At 42.9% G+C, this 23,712-nt stretch overlaps 1 protein-coding gene across 1 annotated transcript in view; it reads right to left on the bottom strand.

The window, feature by feature from the left end:
• ZBTB10 (zinc finger and BTB domain containing 10) overlaps positions 1–22,908 on the bottom strand; it is a 30,984-nt gene extending 8,076 nt beyond the window's left edge. Inside the window, exons 1-2 of the mRNA XM_061995832.1 lie at positions 21,951–22,908; positions 13,258–14,155 (exon numbers count right to left, since the gene is read on the bottom strand). Coding sequence (XP_061851816.1) covers positions 13,258–14,155; positions 21,951–22,898 — 1,846 coding nt within the window. The 5' untranslated portion in view covers positions 22,899–22,908. The remainder of the gene's footprint in view (positions 1–13,257; positions 14,156–21,950) is intronic.
• Between the last annotated feature and the right edge of the window lie 804 nt (positions 22,909–23,712).

Raw genomic sequence — 23,712 nt, 5'->3', positions numbered from 1 at the left:
AAGAGTTGCATGAGTCAATATGGAATCACTGTTACACAGTATAGAGAAGAAAACGATAAAGAGTACACAAGCAAGCTGCACTAGGCCTTTGACAAAACTGTGCTTGTGGGGCAGACTCTACTGGGAAGAGTGCAAATCAATCTTCCCCCTCAAATCTCCAAGACAGGAGTGTTGGAAAACATGAATTCATAGATCTATTACTTCCCTCACAGGCACAGAGTTGTTAAATAAACAGACTGCAGTGGAAACTGGCAGATTTCCTTTTATTTGTCTGGATGGTGCCCATGTCCTCATACTGGATTCCCAGCGTCCCTGTTGTGAAAAGCCTTGAGAAGCGCTTCCTAGAACATAAATACATTTATACTTTCCAGTCTGAGATCGTACTTTTTAATAATCCAAAGATTTTTCTTCCACTGTCCTTATCCTGCTCATTCTAAGGATTTTACTAGGAAAGGAAACACCCTCACAGTGTAAACCAGAATGTCGTGCAGCTAGCAGTAAGCTGAGTACTGAAACACTTGCAGCTTACTGCTAACTGGGAACAAGTGCAGACTACAAATCCTCACAAGCATTAGATATATACGGAAGTTTAATTTACTGCTCAGGTGTTACAGTTGGAAGTAGCGGTTTCTTCTGCAACAAAAGACAACAGGAAATCAATGAACAAAATAGGAAGATTTTAATTCTATCCTATTTCTTAGGCAATGGCAAATGATAAGCAAAGCTATATCACACAACTATGCAAATTAAGTATTGCAGTGGAGCTTTTAAAAAGCTGAGCTTGAGTGGATGAAGGAAGAGAAATCCCAGTATTTTAGCTCATCCATCTAGCTATTTTGGGATAGCAAGGAAGAAGGTGGAAGGGAATAAATCTCTCCTTTAAGAAACAAAGTAATGAGGAAAATATTTTTTAATTACTGACTCCAATAGCTGCTGTTATGTCCAAAACAGGAAAGAACTCCTTAAACTAATTCAGAGCTATGGACTCCAGCAAGATCACAACTGCTCAAGGAATAGAACACAGATACCCTATAGACATGCCAACTACACATTCCTTTGAGGTGAGCAGTAAATCTTCTTTTTGGAATACACAAGAAAGGGTCAGTGAGGAAGCACCGTTGTCATCTTTTCTCTTGCCCAGAACTGTACTAGATCACCAAATTAAAGCAGGCTTCTGAATCTAGCAGAAATAAAAAATTAAAAGTAAACCAACTTTTATAACCTGTTAAAAAGAATCTTTTCCTTATAGGTTTCCTCTCTAATAGAACTATCCTGTCTCTAGTTGATGAGCAGCAGATCAGCAGACCAAGCCTTTACTGCTCACAGATGTGACGTTTATGCTGTGTATAGGCAATGCTGCATAGCTTCTTCCAAATTAAGCATCAAAAACACTGACCGTAAGTAACAGCTGTACCAAGCTGAGCACATCTACAATACTATCACTTTGACAGTTCTTCTTGATCTAAGAGAACATAAGTGGAGTTTCCTTATGAACATTTATGCTCACAGCTGGTATTGAAGTTGAGGGAAGTTCAGAGCTCAAATCCCTACATAGGTCTAGATCACAGAATGGTAGGGGCTTGAAGGGACCTTTAGAGATCATCTAGTCCAACACCCCTGCAGAAGCAGGGTCACCTAGATCAGGTTGCATAGGAACATGTCCAGGAGGGTCTTGAAGACGTCCAAGAAAGGAGACCCCACAACCCCTCTGGGCAGCAGTTCCACTGCACCCTCATTTGAACAGTGAAAGTTTTTTCTTACATTTAAGTGGAACTTTTTGTGTTCCAACTTCATTCCATCTTAGCATAAGGCTCAGCATGGAGCCAAACAAACTTCAGAGCTGTAGTCTACTGTAGATACTAGCTACTGAATCTACCTCTAATTTGAAGAGAAGACCTGCTATAACATGAAAGAACACTGGCATAGATAGTGCAAGAGATAAACAGACACTTGAGTCTCTGCACAGTATAGGACTAAGCAGATCATAATTAAACCTAGTACTTATTCTTAGAATAATTCGTTGACCTAGAAAATCTGCTTTCTAGATTAAGCACACATACAACATGTTCAAAACAACAAAAAACATTTTTAATGTCTAATGCCTCATCTATACAAGAAAGATGAATTACATGTAGCCTGGGAACTGGAAGTACAATACCAAACCTCTACTAGTTTCCTCACACAGACATATAGTCAGATAAGCTCTCACTGTAACTAAGAATGTTACACACACCTTAGGCTCACATCTCCCATTCCTCCTCCCACCCAGGCTACCGCCTCCTGAAACCTGCTTCCAAAACTGCAGATACAGTCATGATCTAACCTATTCATGTCAAATTAAACCCAAACGATTTCAATAGGAGACTGATAGCAGCTACATATACATCTGTACTGGTAGAATGGGGGTGCAGTGCAAAGGGAGAAATATAAACAGCCAGGAAAAATATCATTAAAAAAAAAAAAGAGGGTAATTAGAAGGAATAATGTTCTGTATCTTGGACCACAACTTTCCTCTGACTTAAGGATAACTTTTTACAGTTTACTGAATTCCTAAAAGACATGTAAGTTAATAATTCAAGTGTCAATTATCCTCCAAAATCTATCCACTCTTCTACCATGCATGGTGCAGAAGCTTCTATCTAGAACCTGATCCTAAAAATAAAAATCAGAATACAAACAAGCTGATTGACTATAAACACCAAAGTTCAAGACGTTAATCTGAGAAGAGGTAAACATATTCTGAATACAACGAACTGGTTGTGTAGACTTTTACAAAACTAAAAAATACTTTATGAAAAGATTTCATGTTTTACTGTGTTTGCTCTCAGGAAAATGGATAACCAAACAGACACATTGATTTTCAGTTTCAAAGTCAAGATGTAGGGGAGCATTGCCAGAAAGTGAGAACATATCCAAGCAGAAACATTCTTAGTTGGCCAAGTTTTGCTCTTTTTCTGCAATCAGAAATACACGGATTTTTTGGGGGAAGAAAAGGAGATACTAATGACTAGAGGATGATCGAGGAGATTAATGAGAAGATCAATGACAGAAGCCATTGAACAGGTCACTATAGAAAGGGATATGGGCATACGGTGCACTGAGGGAGAAGACAAAACTTAGCATTAGTTACAGTTGTCCGTAATGAATGTGACTTCTGTTTCCTTTAGACATAGTAACACTAAAAGTAGTGCCAAAAGAAGAGAAAAGGTAATATTGGTGGTTTCTTTACCAGATTTTCTAACATTGACTGCTCATTCAGACCAATTAAAAGCAAGAGAAGCAATGAGGCCATAGCTCTCAAGAACTTCAAAGAAAGCATTGGTAATCTAATGATACAACCTGCATTGCTCTTAGCTGGATCTGTTGCTTATGTTAGGTAACGTGACATAAAAAACCAGCACTGCCAAGACTGACATACAAGACATGTGAGGGAAAGAAGATATATTGTACTCCATTCACTCCTAGCATATTACTCACATTTTTAACCTTGCTTCTGAAAAAGGGGCAAAGCACATTACTTCTCAATTGCCTCTTGCAACAGAAGGCTTGGACAAAGACATTTTGCCAATGCAATCTTACTCATACTCACTGTTCACAACCACTCTTAATTTTCACTATTTCTCGTTCATGATTTTTGCCTTCACTATGAAGGCAGATCTTTCACCAAGTAACCCTGACAAACAACCATCAATTGATGCCAAACATATAATCTATTTGCATTTTCAACTTGCTTGCCACACCTTCCCTGAAAAACACCTCCCTGAGAAAGTGATGCCATTCTCACTAGAATGCTGTTGTGCTGATCTCTGCCCGCAAAGTCTACATCATTGAAACACAAGATAGTAAGTGGTTTCTTCATCCTGATCATTTATTTGTGAGGGAGTTAATGATCTCAGAGACTATGACAGACTCTAACAAAACCTTGGGTCCAAAGGGATCCCTGAAAGTGACCTAGTTCAACCTCCTGCTCACAGCAGGGCTAACTTCAGAGCTGGACTGTATGTTGCTTTAGTCCTTGCCAATTTTTAAGTACCTATATGTTCTGGTTTAGCAAGGAGCAGCTTTTGGCTTAGTAACAGGGGGAGCGGGTTGCAGTGAAGACCCGGTAAAGAGTTTGCGGACCCTCCCCCGGCTCCTGGGTTCACACCCACCTCCGGCCCGGCTGGGCCAATCTGGCGCCTCTGCGATCACTATTTAGGGGACGGGAATTTGAAATGCGAGGCAGGAGGTGTAAGAGGGATACAAGATGGAGGCGACCACGCGGACCCTTCAGCCAGAGGAGGAAGGAAGGAGGAGCAGTAGACCGGAGACCCTTCTGCAAGCCGTGGCGAGAATGCAAGCTGTGCCCCTGAAACCTGTGGAGATCCGTGGCAGGACTGAGAGCCACCAGCAGCTCCATGTGAGTGAGCCCGGACGGGCGAGGGACTGTGTGGGGAGACGGCCATGGCCCAGGCCGTGTTGGAGAGCCTGCACGTCGCAGAGCAGCCCCACACGAGAGGCAGAGAGGAGCTGCAGCCTTTGGAATGGGTGCACGTCGGAGCAGCCCGTGCAGGGCTGCCATGTGTGTGAGTTACCCCACGGACTCGCAGGGAGGACTGGTGTGGAGTTCACCCGTCCTGAGGAGGGACAGACGGCAGAAACTATTGGGAGCAGACTGACTGAGACCTCCACTGCCTGCCCCCCCGAACCGTTCAGGGGGGGGCAAGGTAAAAACCCCGGGATCAGGGCTCTGAGCCCGGGAAGAGGGGAGGTGTGGCGGGAAGGTGTTCTTAAAAAGGCTGGTTGGACTCTTCATTGACGTATTCCTCTGTGTTGTTTCGTTTTGGTTATGTTTTGGGTTTTTGTGGGTATGTTTTAGTTGATGTTGCATTAAATTATTTTCTGTTTTTTTTTCTTCCCCAAACCGAGTAGCCTGGTCTGTTTTGTCCTGAACCTTAAGCGGCAATTAAGCCCTCCCTGCCCTTGAGCAATTCTCAGCCTCTTCGGTACTTGAGGCTAATCGTGGTCTTTGTTCCCTGATGGGCCTAAACCACGACACTATAAGAATGGGAGATTCCACTTACCTTCTAATCAATCTGTTACAACACAACTGCTCTCATGGTCTACAGTTTTATTCATAAACAACTCTAATTTCCTTAGTTGCAATTTGCAACAACTGACTCTTGTTTTTTTTTACTGTGCAACTTGTAAAAGCATCTGGGTTTATTTTCTCTATAAATGCCTTAAGATGGCAGAAGACCACAGGTAGATCCCTCAGCCTTCTCCATACTAAATAAATTCAGTCTGTCATTACACACTGTCCCCCTAACCACTGTAGTGCTCTTTCACTGGACTCTGTCCAGCTTGCTGGCATCCTTCTTGTACTGGGCTGCCCTAAACTGGGAACAAGTTTTCAAATCTGATCTTGCCACTCATGAATATCCCTTCACTCAGCCTGCTGACAATGTTCTTGCTAACACTATCACTATGAGGTCTGCCTTTATCACTCCTATGATGCAGCACTGACTTCTGTTCAGCTTGCTGCCAAAGACCCCCCTGGTTCTCTTCCAGAGTTTAACTAGACAGACACTCAGCACTCCGCTTGTAATGATGCACAGGGTGGTTACTACCACATTCAGAACTTGACATTTGTCTTTGCACAGCATCTTGGGTGTTCCTGTTGGCCAATTCCTACAGACTGTTGAGGTCCATCTGAACAATAGCCCAGCCCTGCCCTCTAGCTTATCAACCATCCACACCAGTTTGATGTTATCTGCCAAGTTGCTGACAGCATCTGTCCTACCATCTGATCACCAAAGATGTTAAACAGTATGAGAGTCAGTAAGCTATTTTCAGGAAAATATCCCTTCTTGACTTCACTGTCAAGAAAATACTTTATCCATACACTTCTGGACTATTTTGTGAGCTCAAAGCCAGATGATGCAATATTGCAAAAAAATCAATTTAAGATGGACCTCAAGAGCTTCCTCAACTAACATATTCAAGAGAATTCATAGACTTGCTAACATGAATATTTCCCATGTCCTTTTTCATCAAGTCTTGCATTTAAAACATTAATATAAACAGTAATTTCAAGGAGATATACCCCTGAAAGGCTGCATGAAAATCCTAGAGACTGACTGTGACTTAGGATTAAGATCCTCCAACACAGTACAAAACCATCAACCAAATTAACTGTCTTGGCATTATGTTCTGCTCCTATTTTCTTCCTAACTCTGAAAAGCAACTATAGAACACAATCAAGGAAGTAACTTTGACTTGTACTTAAAGTTGCCAGTTTCTCCCTAAACAGGGAGTAAAAACTCATCCAATTCCGCTTATTCCCATTTTGGCTTTACTAGGTAGAGAACCCTAGAGCTATCAGCTTCTTTCTGCATCAGCATTAGAGAACTGCTATTGTGATCAAAGATCACTGATTTCACTGTATAGGTCTTCATTTGTATTTATTCTTTTGTAAAGGTGTTAGCACATCTACCATTGCTGTGTAGAGATTGTTTTGGTCCAAACAACTTTTTATGCTACAAGAATTTAAAGAAAATGCTAATGAGATCTTTATTTCACTTTAGCTTCTCTAATTGTGGGCATTCTTAGAAGCAGTAGCATAACTGACCAAACCCTTGTTTTGAACTTGCGTTACAGTATCATTAATTCAAGGTTTACTTTGCCAAAGCCTAACTTTGTCCAGGAATAAATGCTGAAAAAATACTGTCTTTACAATCGGCTTTGAAGAAAATGAGAAGTACAAAACAGAGGCATAAATCTGTAAAAATATCAAAACAAAAAATAAAACCCCCATCCCTCCCAAAACACAAATGGCAAAACAAAAGCCAACAAAAAACATACCACACCAAAAAAACCAAAGAAAACCAACAAACCAGATACTTTCTTGGGTACCCTGCATAGTAAGACAAAAAAACCATAACTAGTGTTATGTTTTCCTTAGAGACTAACACGAAACACTACACCCGAAAGGGAACAACTCAAGTCACAAGCAGGCATACATGTAAAAAATTAGAACTTTGCACAGCTCATACTTTTGTTACACATGATCTGACCACAAATGACAACTGCTGCTTAACAATACAGGTTTTTTTCCAGCTTTAGATCACGTCCCCTCAAACTCTCCTGAGCCCTGGGAATATCAGAAGTGACTGACTAAAGTTCTGCATTTGTGGCTACATTTTCACTGTACAAATGGCAACTCTAATCTTGCTAACTCCCCACTCCATTGTTCCCAGTATGACAGGGTGAAGTCTGTAACTAACAAAGCTGCACTGATGAAAGCTAGCGGTTAAAGTGAAATTGTCTGTGAAAGCTGTACTGCTACCAAAGCATGTGCACTGCAAGTACCACAAGGAGCTTTAGGGTAAACACATAGTATAAGCTTGCTGTGCTAGTCCACATTTAGTATAAGCTTCCTATACTATGAACACATTTCTAATTGGATGTATTTACTGATACCTGCCAGAAACCAGCACAAGTAAGAAATGCTGCCTGCCTGCCACTCTCCTCCACTCCAAGAAACAACTCTAGGTCTGTACACAAGAATTCCAAAATGTATACAAAGAATAAATGGTTGGATAGTGAGCAAAATGACTCAGCAAAGACAGAGAATCTGAAGGAAGAGTCTTTTAGTCAAACAACATACCACCTAAAATCTGTTCTACTTAGCCACCAAAAAAAAAAAAAGCCCGAAAAAAAATCAGAAACCAAAGTACCCCAAACCCACACAATACACTAAGACTTTTAAGCCCAAAGTAACTGAACAGCAATCGATCTGTTTATACTTCTAAAAACTCTTACATGAGAAAGTCACTCTAGCTATGGGTACTCTCACAGCGAGTTATGGTTGTACAAGTCAATAGAACAGGCCTACCAATGCACAAAACCTGCATGTTAAATAAGAAACCTAACATTTTCTTGTACCATATGTCAGTGAAGACACAAAGGATATTTTTAAAATCCTTTAGCTGTCTTTTAGCTTCATAAATACCATATGAGAACAGAAAAGTATGTGAAGACGAGCACATAGGAGTTAAGAGGGCTTTGGATAAAAACAAGACTTTACTTTCTAGGGCAATTACCGTCTGGAAAAAGCTTATTAAAGCAAGTTGCATCCTAATCTTCAAGATGGTTCAGAAAAGCTCCAAACTACCCTGAAAATCAACTACAATCCAAAAGGAACTGATATATTTGGAGGAAAACCACTTTCGCTGCTCAACAGTGATAAAATTAATTAGATTTGACTTACTGAGCTACATTTTTTACAATCAAGAGGGAAACTACCTGAAGAAATAGCACAGCTAACTTATGTGGCTGGAGTTACGCACCACAAATGGATCAAGAAGATTCGTTTTCTTTATTCATGCAGTTGGTGTCACCATCTTCACCAGTTCATAAATAAGGTAGCCAGAAAGACCAAATCAGCACTTTAGATTGATAGTTTTTCAAAAATGAATGTATTGCTTGCATTTCATTTGCACCAAGACAAAAAGAGTTTCAGGCAGAAAAGATCTGTAAGCACCACACAAGCCTTCTTTTCCCAAACCCATACACCCTGCTTTTTTAAAAACAAAAGAAAACACCCACCCAAACCACACTAGATCCAACAAAACAGTAATTTGCACAATATTGCTTAAAGTTGCAAGGTCAGTGACTCACCATGAGAATGCGAGGATATACCTCACAAGATACACCTGGAAGGAGTAAATTTAATGAATAGGGAAGAGATTGACCCTTGAACATTGTACTCTCTTACAGATGACTTCTAAAACCCTGTGAAGCTTTCAATACTAAGTTATGTAGAGAATGGAGCAAATAAAGAGGTTAAGCAATTTTGATCTTTCAATCAGGGTATCAGCTGGAGAGCTCAGGAAGATCTGACAGTCACAGAAACATGGAAAATCAGGGAAAAGCAAAAAATTGTAATTTTCCTATTTTACTTCTTAACATTTGTAACTCCCAGTCAGGTAGGGTTTATCCCCACAATAAATATATACCTGTCCAGGTAAGCCCATAAATGTTGATTTCTTCAAATACAAAGTTACCTTTCTTTATTCTAAAGTGCTGACGAAGTTGTGTTGTGCTGCTCCCTCAGTCATGAGAAAAGCTCTGACCAGTGCTACGTTTCTGTTAAGAGCTTTAGCTGCTGCTTGTAACTTTCTGAAAAGTAGTTGCTTCTACAGCAAGCTGAATTAAACTCCTCAAGAACCCCCTATAAAATCCCTTGGGAGTCCTCTTGATCAACAAAAGGGCTGGTTTTCATCCTGTCCTTCTTACCCTTTCCCCTCATCCACACCCTACCCACAATGTGACACAGCATTATCTAGCCTGAAAATCATCCAGTGGTAGCTTCATAAAGCCATTGGGATATCACATACAAGTCTCCTTAAGAATCAACATGGTCAGCTCTGTAAAGCATAAGCAATACTTCACAGTTGTGTTCTGAAGCCTGAGGATAGGATACTTGGACTCCAAAAACCAGGCCCAAATTAAAAACACATTCAAGGATAAAAAGCTATAAACAGACATTAAGACTATGATGAATTAGAATAACTGAGCTTTTATGAACTGGAAACTAAGAGATGCTGACTGTACTATTGTTTTCATCATGGTAAATTGTTAATTGTAGGATGCATCATGGCTGTAAACAGTAGACATTTTTAGCAGATTATCAACTAGAAAAGAAAATAGTAAGACAGGCAGTAACTAGCTGTGTTTCTTCACACTCCGTTTTAATGACTATAGCTATAACTGGAGAAGGCTTGAAAACTCCACTAAGAGTAGATAAATGAAGATGGTACTACATGCAATTTAAAATTCATTTCCACCTTGTGGAGTTTTGTTTTTTTTTTTAAGTCCAAACGTGCTACTTTTACAACAAAGGTGTTAAATACAAATTTATTGGCAATGCAGGGTGAGAAGGAGGAGACGCTGACAATATCCTTATGGATACCTGTAGGGAAACTCACATTTGGCAAAAAGCAGTTTAACATGTTTGCTTTACTGGGACAAGAAGGATAGCAGATAATCAACAGTAAATGCTTTCTGAACTATCTAATACTAGCCTAGCAGTACCCATCTGGAAAGTCTATTTACTGTGGAACTCAAGGGACTGGCTTTTGGGAGAGATTTTTGTAGTGAGAGAAGTATTCTTAAACAGGCTTGCCTTCCACCATGTCCATGATATTTATTTCCCCTCATAAAACACCAGACAACTCAAAACCATAATCGAGGACACAGTAACTCACTTTGCATGTATGTGGTCATCTCATACCCACAGCTGGTGTGGGTTATCCTCATCAGCAAAACATAGCATAACAAAGCCTAACAGTAGAAGCTCATTGATTCCCTTTAAGCAACTAGAAGGACAGTGCACTTCTTAGCTTTCATCATAAGAATTTACTATTCCTTTTCCTTCTCACAGCATTGTCTTAGATGTATTCCAGAAGATATTTTCTTACGCATTTTTAACACCTAGTGCCTATTATTTTTGGTAGTTTTTAATCTCTCTGAGAAATGTAATCCACAATTAAAAAGTTACTGTATAACCTGTAGGTTACCCTACAACTTATTCTTGTCATTCTTCCAATTCTCTGCTCCACCTTTTCTTAGAAGGAACAATTGAAAGAAGAGCATTTAAGAGCAGAATCTACTTGTAGAGTGGATAAACAGAAAGCCAGTAGTAGATAAGAAAGAACACTGAATGCTAAAGCACAGACTACAGGTGACCAAAGCCCTACTTCCAACATCTCTTCTTGTTTCAAACAATGTGCATAGCACATTCCAAAAGAGTTTTAACATTGACAGCAAATGTAATTATGTACTTGGGACCACTTATGTCATTCTCTGAAAGTATCAAGGACATTATTAGTTGACACTACTTTACAGTTCAATAAAATAAACTCCCCCAAAACAACCACAGAACTTTCAATGCTTTTGAGCAGACACCACCGCACAAATTGAGTGCCATTTTGATCTTTTCATCAAAACACTGCATGCGTGTGTTCTGTAATTTAATTATTTAGCACAACCAGTTCATGGTGCTTCTGTCAAAAAAACCCTGAACAACCAAGAACTAAGTTTGTTTAATCATGGCTGCACTGTCCACATCCTTCATTATTTCTTCAGGAAAGCTACACAGCATATATTTATATTCTGCAGAATGCAAACAAGTACTTATTTCTGTTGCTGAGGATATAATTTAGTATTACACACTGTGATATTTCCAACAGTAAAAGAGGTTAAGTATCTACTCCATATACATCAGAAAGAGAAATCATATGCTAAATTGTGAGAGAAATCTGATGTTTGTGTAACTAATATCCAAGTCCTTGGCTTTTGCTCCAGATCCTCTGCTGCCCTTTCCTGCCACTGCAACCAAGTACTTATTAGCAAGTAGCATACCATAGCCCAGCACAGGCAGATTTGTTGTGGAGAATCTGAAAATGTTTTATTTACAGCTAGATCTAATCTGGTGCTGTGGACCCCAAGGCCTGTTGGCAGTTGGCACACAATTCACACTCATTTCAGCCAGAAGAAACCCTGAACAGTCTATAAAAGCTGAGACAGTAAGAGAAGATCAGGAAATGCACTTTACAAGTGCACAGCCCCACACTGAACCACAAAGCTAGTGTAGACCTACCCACTGAGTTCGGAGATGAAGAGTGGAGATAAGCAACCCCTCTGAAGTGTTTACAGAATGAATGTTAGCTCCTCAGCACAGCTTCCCTTCCAGGGCTGCTCCTATTGTGCCACACTATTTCTGAACAATATGGATGTATCTGCTGCTGCTCCTGTGCCAGATGTACCTGTCCATAGCTTCAGTCTGCATTGCTCTGTATTATGGTGGTGCTCGTGTATGTACCAGTATGGCACAGCATATCTCCTCTGCTGCCTTGCTGTTTGTCTGGTGCCTCCTGGCAGCTCCACAGCCGCCACCACGACACAGACAGGCATCCATCCATCCACAGCACCAGGGAGAAGCACTGCACGGCCCCAGGAGAAATGGCCTGGCCCTGATGTTACTGAAAGGATTTCTTTCAGCCTTGTTTTTAAACAAGTCTAGGGGTACAGGAAGAAACTAGAGCCACCCTTCACTCCACCAAAATAACTATCGGTTCCTAAAGCCTCCCAGAATTTGGGTTGCCTTCAGACCTATTTATTCACTGAATATAAAATACCCAGAAACAATCTATACCCACAGGTGTGCATGTTAGGGTTTTATGCTTTTGGTGGTGGGTTTTGGCATTTTTTTTTTCACCACTCTTAATTCTAGTCCTTGAACCTGGGAAGCAGAGGATACCCAGAGCCCCTGATGTCCGAAAGGGACATATATTTTCAAATGTTTTAGAAATAGACACATTTAAAGAACTTTGTTCCAGCTATGCCTAAAATCCATCTTTAATTTGAATCCTAAATTGGGGTAAATTTTCAATACTGCTAGTTCATCTAAAAATTATGAGGTAAATGGCAGTAGTCCAAATACATACTTGAACTACTCATACAGTGTAATGATAGTAATTTAAAAAAAAAAAAACAGTCTGATGTTCATTACATTGCCCTACATCACACTTCGTTAAGTCTGTAATTCTTTGTGTGACTAAATATGCTTGCTAAACAAATACAGTCTTATTGTAGCATTTACATTAAGCATAGATCCTTAAGGAAAATATATTCTCTCTACTATGTCATTTAAGAATCTCTTTGCCACTTGTTTCACAAGTTTAAGTGATTCTATTACACTATTCAGGATTACTCCATTTTGTAGCTTCCCAGATATATTTAAAATAAATAGCAGCAGAAAGCTGTCATCTGAGTGACATTTGGGTGACGGAGATGACCTCAAAAATCTTTTGCTAGTGTAGGGAAGGAAATTGTAAAGGCCCTTCCTCTCTGTGCAACCAGCTAATATACTTAACCACCAGTTACCACTCCTTGACTTTGTGCCTAATAGGGGCTACAGATTAAATGTAAATGTTAGAATTTTAGTTTTTACCAGCTGGTAAAGACCTCCAACTCAAGAGTCAAATGCAAACAGCATGTTAGAAACTGCACGGCACAGCACTACTCCCTTCTCCAGCTGACAACATGCTGTCATGCCAAAAGGTGGAGAATCTGATCACCAATTTAGTAACTTGACTGCTGTGCTGACTTTTCCAAAAGATCCTATCCAACATATCTTTAAAAAAAAGTTAGTCTTGTACTTATTAATTATTTTTTTTTCAACTGATATGATTGACATTACACAATACTTACCTGCTTCTTCTTTAATAAATGACAAATCTTCTTCTGGGTACGGGATTGACGGTTGCAACACTGAACAATCTTCTGAGTTCTCTTCAGTATTAGGTGGTATATTATAAATAAATCTCTTTGCAGTTTGGTTTTTCCTTCTTGCTTTTCCAGGTTCTTGAACTGATTGTCCCTGTGCGCCCATGTCGTTCCATACGAAAACTTTTCCCTCACCTTGAGATTCATTTTCAGCCATTTCAGGTGAGCTGTCCTGGACCCAACTGCAGTCATTCATTTGGTAGCTTTCCATTTGGCCCTCATCAATAGAGTAACCATCGTTCTCAGTTTTTATGCTACTTGCCAAGTTGGTAAGGTTTCGCGTTGCCCAGAAGCTGGCAACTTTCTGATCCCTTGGAGACAAACCATCCCTACTAACAGATCTTCTGTTGTAATCCACTACAACGGTCTCTGGAGCTTCTGATTTTATACTTATGTTTAAGGCATCTTTAATGAAGTTGCGGCAGGATTGGACAACCTCCGTCATTTGAAGGTAGCTGGCTACCGACATCACTTCGATGGCATTTTGGCTCGTAAGCACGAGGTTACCAGAATATAAGAAGTCCAAGATGACAGAAAAACCTTGAACAGCAACAACATCTAAATAGGTAACAGTGGTTTGGTTACGGCTTTCTTTGTTTGTAAAGCAATACAGAGTCTTAAAGAAGCGGCTGCCTGCAACCAGGATGTTCTTGTGAGCTCTGAAGACCCTCCCGCTCACCACAATATTAACATCACAAAGAATGCCTTTCTTCCTCTGCTCGTTGAGCTCTTGCAGGAGCTGATAGCAGTAAGAGTTCTCATTTGGCCTGCTGTTAAAATCACAGTATCCTTCATTATTCAGTTCTGATGGTAACTCTGACTCCTGCAATTAAAAAAAAAACACAACCATAATTAGCTCCTAATGAATACTCTCCTTAGTCTTCCAACATTATAATAAGGATATGAGAATAAACTTAAGTTCACAATGTTACTCAAACTATTATTTTTTATTTATGTTCCTGGTCATAAAAGCAGACAGAAATATATAATTTAAAAAGTATTTCTGAAAACTATGAATCACAACCTCATTCAGCACCCTCCGCCCCCAAATTTAAAACAAAAACAAAACTAGCAGAACTGCCTTGAAGGCAAAGGAAGTGAAATTTTAGCCAAAAGTAATGAAATATTTAGTTGAGTGTGAAGTACTTGTTTTCCCTAACTCGCATACATTCAAGATGTAAGAGTCTCCTTCGAAAGATTTAAGTAGAGGGTTCTCATATCCAACCCCCTGTTCTTCCCTAGAATTCTCAACTAAAACAGATTAAGTGGAACCTTGACAACCAATTCAACACTTTCTCACGCAGAGAGATGAATGTATAAAGATTAGGTCTCTATCTCCCAATCTAACTGCCTTGTATGTTTTAAAGAAATCATATTAAGGAAGTAGTTATAATAACAGATACATTTCTTATGCAGTTCTACAAAATAAGCATTTCTTCTTTATTTTCTAATTACAGCAGGTTTAGGATTAAATAGCTGTATTATATGACAAGCAGACAGAATACTGCAGGTGACCAAAACTGAAGCTTCCATTATGTTATTGAGTGCATAACCGGCTGGCTAGATGAGGGAGATCAGCAAATGTCATCTACCTTGACTTCAGCAAGGCTTTGGACACTTGTCTCCCACTCTCTCGGTTCTGGGGCCAGTCTTGTTCAACATCTTCATCAGCAACCTGGATGAGGGGACAGAGTGTACCCTCAGCAAGTGCCCTGATGACATCAAACTGGGAGGACTGGCTGATTCCCCAGAAGGCTGTGCTGCCATTCAGTGGGATCTCAGCTGGTTTGAGAGTTGGGCAGAGAGGAAACTCATGAGGTTCAACAAGGACAAATGCAGAGTCCTGCATCTGGGAAGGAACAACCCCACACACCAGTACAGGCTGGGGGTCGAACTGCTTAAGAGCAGCTCTGCAGAGAGAGACCTGGGAGTCCTGATTGATAAGAAACTGAACATGAGCCAGCAATGTGCCCTCGTGGCCAAGAAGGCCAATGGCATCCTGGGATGCATCAAGAAGAGTGTGGCCAGCAGGTCAAGGGAGGTTCTTCTCCCCCTCTACTCTGTCCTGCTGGGGCTTCATCTGGAGTCCTGTGTCCAGTTCCGGGCTCCTCAGCTCAAGAGGAAGTGCTGGAGAGAGTCCAGTGCAGGGCCATCAAGATGATCAGGTGTATGGAACATCTTTCCTATGAGGAAAGGCTGCGGGAACTGGGGCTGTTTAGTCTGGAGGAGACTGAGGGGAGATCTTATTAACATTTACAAATATCTAAAGGGTGGGTATCAGGAGGTTGGGACATCCCTTTTTTCTATAGTAGACAGTAACAGGACAAGGGGTAATGGGATGAAGCTGGAACTCAAAAAGTTCCACTTAAACATATGAAAAAACTATTTCAATGTTCAGGTGAGGGAGCAGTGGCACAGGCTGCCCAGGGGGGTTGTGGAGTCTCCTTCCTTGGAGGTCTTCAAAACCCTCCTGGACATGTTCCTATGCGACCTGATCCAGGCGACCCTGCTTCTGCGGGGCGTTGGACGAGATGATCTCCAAAGGTCTCTTCCAACCCTACCATTCTATGATTCTATGGTTAAGATTTTTTTGAAGCAAGGTTCATTGAAACTTTCCAGTAGCAAGACCTTTAACTGGTACATATTTACTATGCAGACATTAGTCTCTTTACAATCTTTTCAAGACATGATCTCCAATGTGGCTGCAAAAACTTTGCTAAAAGTATTAACAGACAATCCAGCACCAATAAATTAGTTGTTACTAAAGATTAGTTGAGACAATTAGAGGCTGGTTAGTAACAACAGATCCAAAATGGATTTTGGAGCATTTAGAAAACTTAGAACTGATGTTTAGACAATGATGATTCAGAGCTGCAACAATGATTCTCCTAGCAGCAGCCAGGAGAAAACAGACTGGCATATTTGAGAGCACACGTATGTTGATTGAGACATGCTGCCATCAACAGTAGTGATGATGACAGTCTCCTGTATACTGGATCTCTCTCTTCTTTCCTAGCAAATAAGAATAGTTCAAAACTGGCTGGCTCCAACATGGTTTAGGATGAGAGAAGATCAGATTTTGCAAATGATATCATCATTATCTAATTTCCTACAAGAACTCACAGATTTGGGGGCTAGAGGTATTACTAAAGCTCAATGTTACAGGTCAAAATCAGCATTAACAAAGTAATGTTAATGCTGTTGTGAGCCTATAATTTACACTGGGCAGAAAAAGTACTACCCTTACTTTGGAACTATGGCAGAAACCACCTATATATTTTAAAAAAAGTCCATTTCCACCACACAGGAATTAGTGCATTCATTCAGCACTTACCTCAAGTTACAATCCCAGTGTGGAACACTGAGATGACAACTGAGGCTCTAACTACATCCTCTAAAATGGTAAATGATGCCCAGCATAATCTAAATATAAACTGTACCATTTCAGCATCTCCTGCAGAGAAATTTCAGCTTGCTGTCATATTTAACTTGCTTCTAAATTTCTACCTTTCTCGGAAAAACACTTCAGTGAAAAGGCAAAAATGAAGCAATTAGGCTTTTATGTGAAAACAATCAACCGATCATTGTCCAACCTTGGCTTAATTTACCTGCACACTCTGTCATAACTCAGACACTCCCTCAGAGCTCTGAAACAGAAAATATGTCCCAAATGTGTGACAGCCAAGTCTACTACTCTTTAAGTTCTCAGCAGATTTTAGATTTGGACTAGCTTCCTGTCACTCCAGCAACAGAGTTTCAAAACACCAATTACTGACTGTGGATCAGATCAAGATGAAAATTATCATACCCTACAGCATTGTCACTCTAGTCAAAGTCAATCATCAGTGACTTTCACCTCACACAGTAAATGTTAGGTAGCTACGGTGATAGCTGACAAATTCATACTCTGAGAACATGTTATCAACGTTACATAAAATTTTAAAATAATGTGCAGAGGTTCTTTCCTGCTTACAAACATCTGATTTAAGAATGGAGACAGAATACATTTTAACCGAGGAGGTGCACGCAGCCAATCAAGCAAACAAACAAACAAACAAAAGAGATAACTTGAGATTTGCAAACTATTTTTTGTTTTCCTAAGACAATGAGAAGACCCTGCAGCAAAGGGAGCTGCAGGTCACAAATGTGCTGATGTCTTCCTTATGAGGAGGCTAGAAGGCAGAGTGAAAATACAAGACATTACACAACTCATTTGAAGACTATCGCTGTATATGCTGGGGGAAAGAGATGGGTGTTACAGCTTTACACAGTTCAATAGGAGGTAGAGTGCAGAAAATAATTACAGAAAAATTTAAAACGTGTATTTTCAACCTTATGTTACGTATGTTGTGCATATGACACATTATCATACAGGTACTGGATTTTTTTTAAATGAGAATCACAAACTAATATTTGCTTAGATCTCAACTGTATTTTCAAAATACTAACCAAATATTCCCATCATGTAAGTTCTCAACACCAAACCACCTTATCCTTTAGTAAAAACTGATAAGAAATCTCATAAAATCAGGGCTATTTGAGTTTTCTTTGTGGAATCTACAGCATTATAAGCTTAAAAAGCTGCTCTCTGTAGGTGAGATCAAGAAGTTGTCTAACAGAACAGAGTCTGCTGAAGGAAACTAATCTGGTGCTCACTTTGAATTAGACTCATCTAAATGTACACAAAGATAAACGTACATATGTTTCATATGTACAATTCACTAATTAAACTTGCCTAAAATCTAATAAATTAGAGCAGAAGTGGATGATCAGAAACTGCTACTAGAAACTTGCTTTTTCTCCTGCTGTGCCATCAGCATAGTCTGTCTCCTGGGAGCAACAACAGTGAGGGGAGGAAGAAGAAAAAAAACCTAACCAAAACCCCAAACCAATGTAACCATAAATTCCATCCGAGTTGCATGTATATGAAAAGTAGTTATGCCACATTTTTGTAATCCCTTCCCTACTACCACAGCTTACTCTAGAGCAGTTCCACCTACAGTTCCCCCTACAGCAGTTCCCTCACAAATTAATTATTATTCTGAAAATGGATCCTCTAACCAAAGTAAGCTATCAGGAACTTCTGAAGCATATGCAGCTACAGAGGAAAATTATCTCAAAGTATGGTCCCTATCAGCTGCACACATGATGCTCCGCTGCTGTTTTACATGCCACAGCACTGCTCATAGAAAAACTCAGTCAATTCATACTGTTCCATTAAGTGCCTAACATCCAATGGATTAGTTCGAGGTCTGGTAAAAACACTACATAAAAGGGCAGTAATTGATACTCTTTACTCTGAAGGCCTGACTTCCTCCTCAACTTTTTCTTGGTCTGCAAAGAGGAATTCAAGAAGTTAACTTAGACTACTGTAATGTAACTCTTACATCTGAAGCACAATTTCTATTCATCACTGCTCACATAAAGCAAACAATTACAGTGCACATGAAAAAAAAAATAATACATCAAACATCTTCCTCCTTTTGGAGGGCTTCTGCTTTAAACCAACGTGCCTGCTAGCCTGGAGAAAGCTTTCCTGGCAGCATTTCCAAAGCTCAGCTTCAAATTATGCCCAGAGAGAAAATGTTTTAAGAAGGTGGTTTGAGTGGAGGAACCCCTTACCAGGCAAGAAAGGTGCATCTTATGCATCTAAATTCATCACAGAATTATTTTTTCTATGTGACAGTTTTCCAGTAAGTGTCTTATTTCTTAAGGTTTTTGCAACAACACTGTCCATTTATTAAGAAAACAAAGTTAGTTTCAAGATAATTGTATCCTTCCTTAAGCTTTAATATGAAGATGGATTATTTTGAAAACTAGAATAGTCAAGCACCGATTGACAGCTCAATATCCCTGAATTACAGCAGCTGCAACCACTTGTGATGTATTTTGGCATTCCAAATTAAATGTATCCCAAAAATAAACTGAAATCATCACTTCGTAAGTGTAACATCCAACAGACATACAGAAATTTCCACTGCTTTACTGTCTCAACACCTACAATTTCCTTCTTGCACTTGAACAGTGGCTCTGTGCCATGTTTATTAGCAGCTACTAAACATGCCCTGCAGTTGAAGCTTGTCAAGTCAAGAATACACGTGTGTTGTGTCTTAAGACAAAAGGCTAAAAGATCCCTCCTAAGCTCCATTAAATCTATATGTCTTTGCTGCCTCATTCTATATATGTTGGAAATATGGTCAGAGTACAAATTTCTGTTTCAAGTACCTGGTATCACGGCATTAAGGAAAAATGTGGCTATTGTTTTGGTATTAAGTATATGTATAAAGAGAAATTAAAGTGCATTTAAAAGTGTGAAAGGATATGGAAATTAAACAAAGCAGAAAGAAAACAAGGGATTCTTAGTCAGATGTTTGATAAAGTTAGCAAAACCCAGAAGTACACTGCAAAGAAAATTATACTGACTCTCACAAAACTGCAATTCCCTTCCCTTATATGAAGTTTTTAATTGAAATCTAACTGCACAGGATGCATCCAGCACTGTTTTCTACTTGAAAACACTGATCTAGCAGATTATTTTGTCCAAACAAAAGAACCACTGACACATCTCACCTATCCTATTGTTTCATTTATTATTACTGTTACTACAAATATTTTTTCTTAAACTATCAGTAGTATAAAAGTAGATATTAACTTTTAGAAAGATTCCTTTGACTATGAAAGGTCAATCTTCAAATAAATACTTACATTAACTTTTAGGCTGCTACGACAAACAAATCAATACCCTTCCACCTTCCAACAAATCAATACCCTTCCACCTTCCCAATATTTCTTAGTCTTACAGACAGATTGGGGATACAGACAACAAAGGAAAAAATAGTAGGCTTAGTTGGAAAACCTGCTAGGAATATATTTTATTCACACATGACTTACAAGAAAACTTCCAAGTGTGGCACAAATTACCAACATGTAGTGACACAGGCAGCTACAGTGACAGGACATATCTCTCCAGGTTAATCATTCACAGCTCAGAAGTTAAAAGTAGGCAACAAGATGCTAAGGAATATACTGCAACATTAAACAAAAGGAACATTTTCAAAGATATAAAGAGGTAAGAAAAAAAGTTTCTAAGTCAGAAATAAGTTATTTTAAACAAGTTTGGCTAAATACTGTGGAGTGAATAGCAAGCCTCAGATTGGAAGAAAATGATACTGAAATGTCTGTAACAGTAGCTACCTCAGACATACTGAAAAAGCAATATTACTCATTTTGAAAGTAAATGTTGCATTTTATATAAAAAATGCCATTTTGAATAACTGATATTGAGGAAATTTCCTTTCAACCCTGCAGCAGTTTAACAGAAAACCTGCATTTCTTTTCCAACTAGCTCCAGGAAAATCTACATTCACCTAACATTTTATCTGTCATCCTGATATCCTGCCCGAACATTAGAATAGTAGCTCTTGTCCAAGGTACCCTGACCTCCTTAAAGCACTGAAATAAACTCATTCTAACTATTGCACTACAACTCGAATTCCAGACACATCTATACCACCAATGTGGATATTTTACGTAAAAATGAGCTCTAAACCGTAAAAAACAGAGTGACTGGGGATTAATTTCAACTATCAGCTCAAGTTCAGCCTAACAGTTCAAGTACTAGCCTAAACTGAAGCACATTAGCTTGTGCCTGCTGGCAAATTTAACGACAGCTAGACAATCCGAGTGAACTTCTGCAGAGCAGATATCCTTTAGAGGAAAGGCTGCAGAAGGCTGGTGATTCAAGATGAGTATTCTCTAGGAGCTTTTCATCCACATACGTTCTAGAGTCAGTCCCACCTTATTCACAAGAACAGCCAAAAAAACACAGTAATTCTAAGTTCAGCAGGGAGCTTGAAGCATTTCGCTACCCCTAATGCATTAGAGGAAAGTTGGCATATTAACATGGCTTTCAGGAAACCACATGTTTATCTCAAACATACGCCAAGCAATTACAGACCTCTTGCTGAGGAACCCACTCTAAAGCAACACAATCGGGAAGTAGATATAAGTGAGGTATAGACTACACAGAGTTACTCGATTAGTGTACGGAGACTGCACCGTTAAGAGCAGCAGACCAATTACAATCTCATGGAGGCGCACAGTTTCACACGCAGTCGTTGGCCGGACACTACCCTCCCCTCTCTGGTACCGCAGGAGGAAGTTGTAACGAGTGTTTTTAAATCAGTGCTGCAACACTGGTGTTAGTACGCAACTTCTTCCCACATTGCCGGCTAGTCTTCGGGGGATGACAAACTAATGAAAATGGCCCTCGCTACCTCCGAGCGGCTAACGTTAACCCGGTACTACCAGAAGCGATAGCTGGTACAGAAGAGCCGCGCTGGCATCGCCGCGCTGCCCGAATCCAGCGGGAGTCATCTCGAATGGAAACGCGGGCTCGCCTCCCGCTCCGGCGTACGAAAGCGGCGCGGCGTGCACAGCCCGCGGGCAACAACAAACACAGGAAGACATTTAAAGAACTTCACACACGTGGGCATAAAAAACAATGCCGACCCACGGGAAGGACGCGGCCGGCCTCTTCCCCGCGCCGGACCCTGCCGAGGCCGATCCCCCTGCCGACACCCGCCCCAGCCCGGGCGCCGCCCCGCCGCCTCCACTACCTGCTCGGCGCTGACGGGCTCGTTGAGGCGATGCTCGGCGGAGAGGTGGTGCCGCAGGAGCAGGGTTCGTTTGTAGTTGCGGGTGCCCTTGCAGAGCTCGTCGTGCCCCCCGGGCAGGGCCCCGCCGGCCATGATCAGTTCGGGAGGAGCGGCGGCGGCGGCCGCGGCGGTGCACCAGGCGCAGGACATGAGGCCGGTCTCCTGGCAGTAGTAGAGCCATGGGAACTCCTTGAGCCAGGAGCCCTGGAAGGAGATGTGCAGCTTCTGCAGCAAGGACTTGGGCCTGGCTAGCGGGAAGTGCTTGATGCTTTCCCCCTCCCCCGCGCCCACGCTGCTGCCCTCCGCCTCGTCCCCGCCGTCGCCCCCCGACCGCCTGCTGCTGCTGCAGCTGCCGCCCTCGGCGCCGCTGCCGTCGCCCAAGCTGCCCGCTTCGCCGTCTTCCTCGTCGTCGCTGCTGTCACTCAGGGAGCCCCCGTCCTGGACCAGTTCCTTCCCCTCCAGCAGGCCCTCCGTCTCCAGGCCCTCCGCGCCCTCCAGCTCCATCTCCTCGTCCGCCCCCCGCCCATTGAAGTGCTTCCGCGGCCAGGCCGAGGCTTCGCAGCCATTGTTGGCCGCGGAGGGGGCGGCGAGGAGCCCCCCCCCGCCGCCCCGGAAGGCCAGTGTCCGGCGGTTTCTCTCGGCGAACATGGGGCCAGCGGCGGGGGGCGAGACGGCGTCCTGAGGCAGCAGCAGCTCCTTCTCGGCGGTGGCGGCGTCCAGCTCCTCGGCCTCCAGTCCCTCCAGCTCCGCTTCCTCGTCCGCCCCGCGCCCATTCGGCGGCTCGGGGTCCTGCCGGTCCCAGGCTTCTGCCGCGCCGCCGCCGGCCCCACCGCCGGCCGCCGCCGCCGCCGCGGTGACCAGGCCGCCGCCGCGGAACGCGAGCGTCCGCCGGTTCATCTCCGCGAACATGGCGCGCGCGCGCCCCTCGCCCGCCGCCGCGCGCCCCTGGCCCGCCGCTCCCCGCCCGGCCGAGGGCTCTGCCCGCGGGAACGGGGACAGGAGGCGCCGGCTGCCGTGCGGGAAGGGCGGGGGCGGCGGCCGAGAGAAACGCAGTCCGGCCACTCCGCTCCACCCCCCCGCCCCGGCTCCGGCCTAGATCGCTGCCGCAGGCTCCCCCACAATGGATCCCGCTCGGCGGCGCTTCCGTCCCAACAGGCCCCGGATCAGGTCGAATGGCAAATGAACAACGGACTGCTCCCACAATGCACCGGGAGAGCCACCGCAGGGGAGGGGGAGCGCGAGCGGGGGGCGGGCAGGCGGGGGGCCGGCGGGGCGGGCGCGACAGCTGGGGCGCGTCACGCGCCCCTGCGCCGCCCGCCCGCCCCGCCGCGCCGCGCGCGCGCCCCGCCCCGCCCCGCTCGCCCGACAGCGGGGGAGGAGGGGGCGACCCCCTCCCTCCTCTCCCTTTCACCCTATCCCCGCATTCGCGCGGGCCTCGAGGGATGAGCGACGGCCGCGGGGCGGGGGCGGCGGCGCGGCCGCGCCTCGCGGGGCCGGCCGCCGTGAAGTCCGCGCGGCGGCGGGCGGCGCGCGGTGGTACCGTTAGGCGCGGCGCAGCGCAGGCGCGGGCTGCCGGGCGGCGCGTGCCGCGTGCGCGCTGCCCGCACGTGCCGGCTGGGCGGGTGCCGCCGTGGGGCGAAGGCTCGAGGCGCGGCGGCGGCGTTGCCGTCGTTCGGCCCCGCACGGAGAGCGGTACGGCACCCCGCGCGCCCGCCTCGGCGTG

Source organism: Colius striatus, chromosome 4 (genome assembly GCF_028858725.1).
Source record: "Colius striatus isolate bColStr4 chromosome 4, bColStr4.1.hap1, whole genome shotgun sequence".
Taxonomy (NCBI): domain Eukaryota; kingdom Metazoa; phylum Chordata; class Aves; order Coliiformes; family Coliidae; genus Colius; species Colius striatus.
Note: the sequence above shows the minus strand (reverse complement) of the source record. Positions and strands in the feature narration are given on the sequence as shown.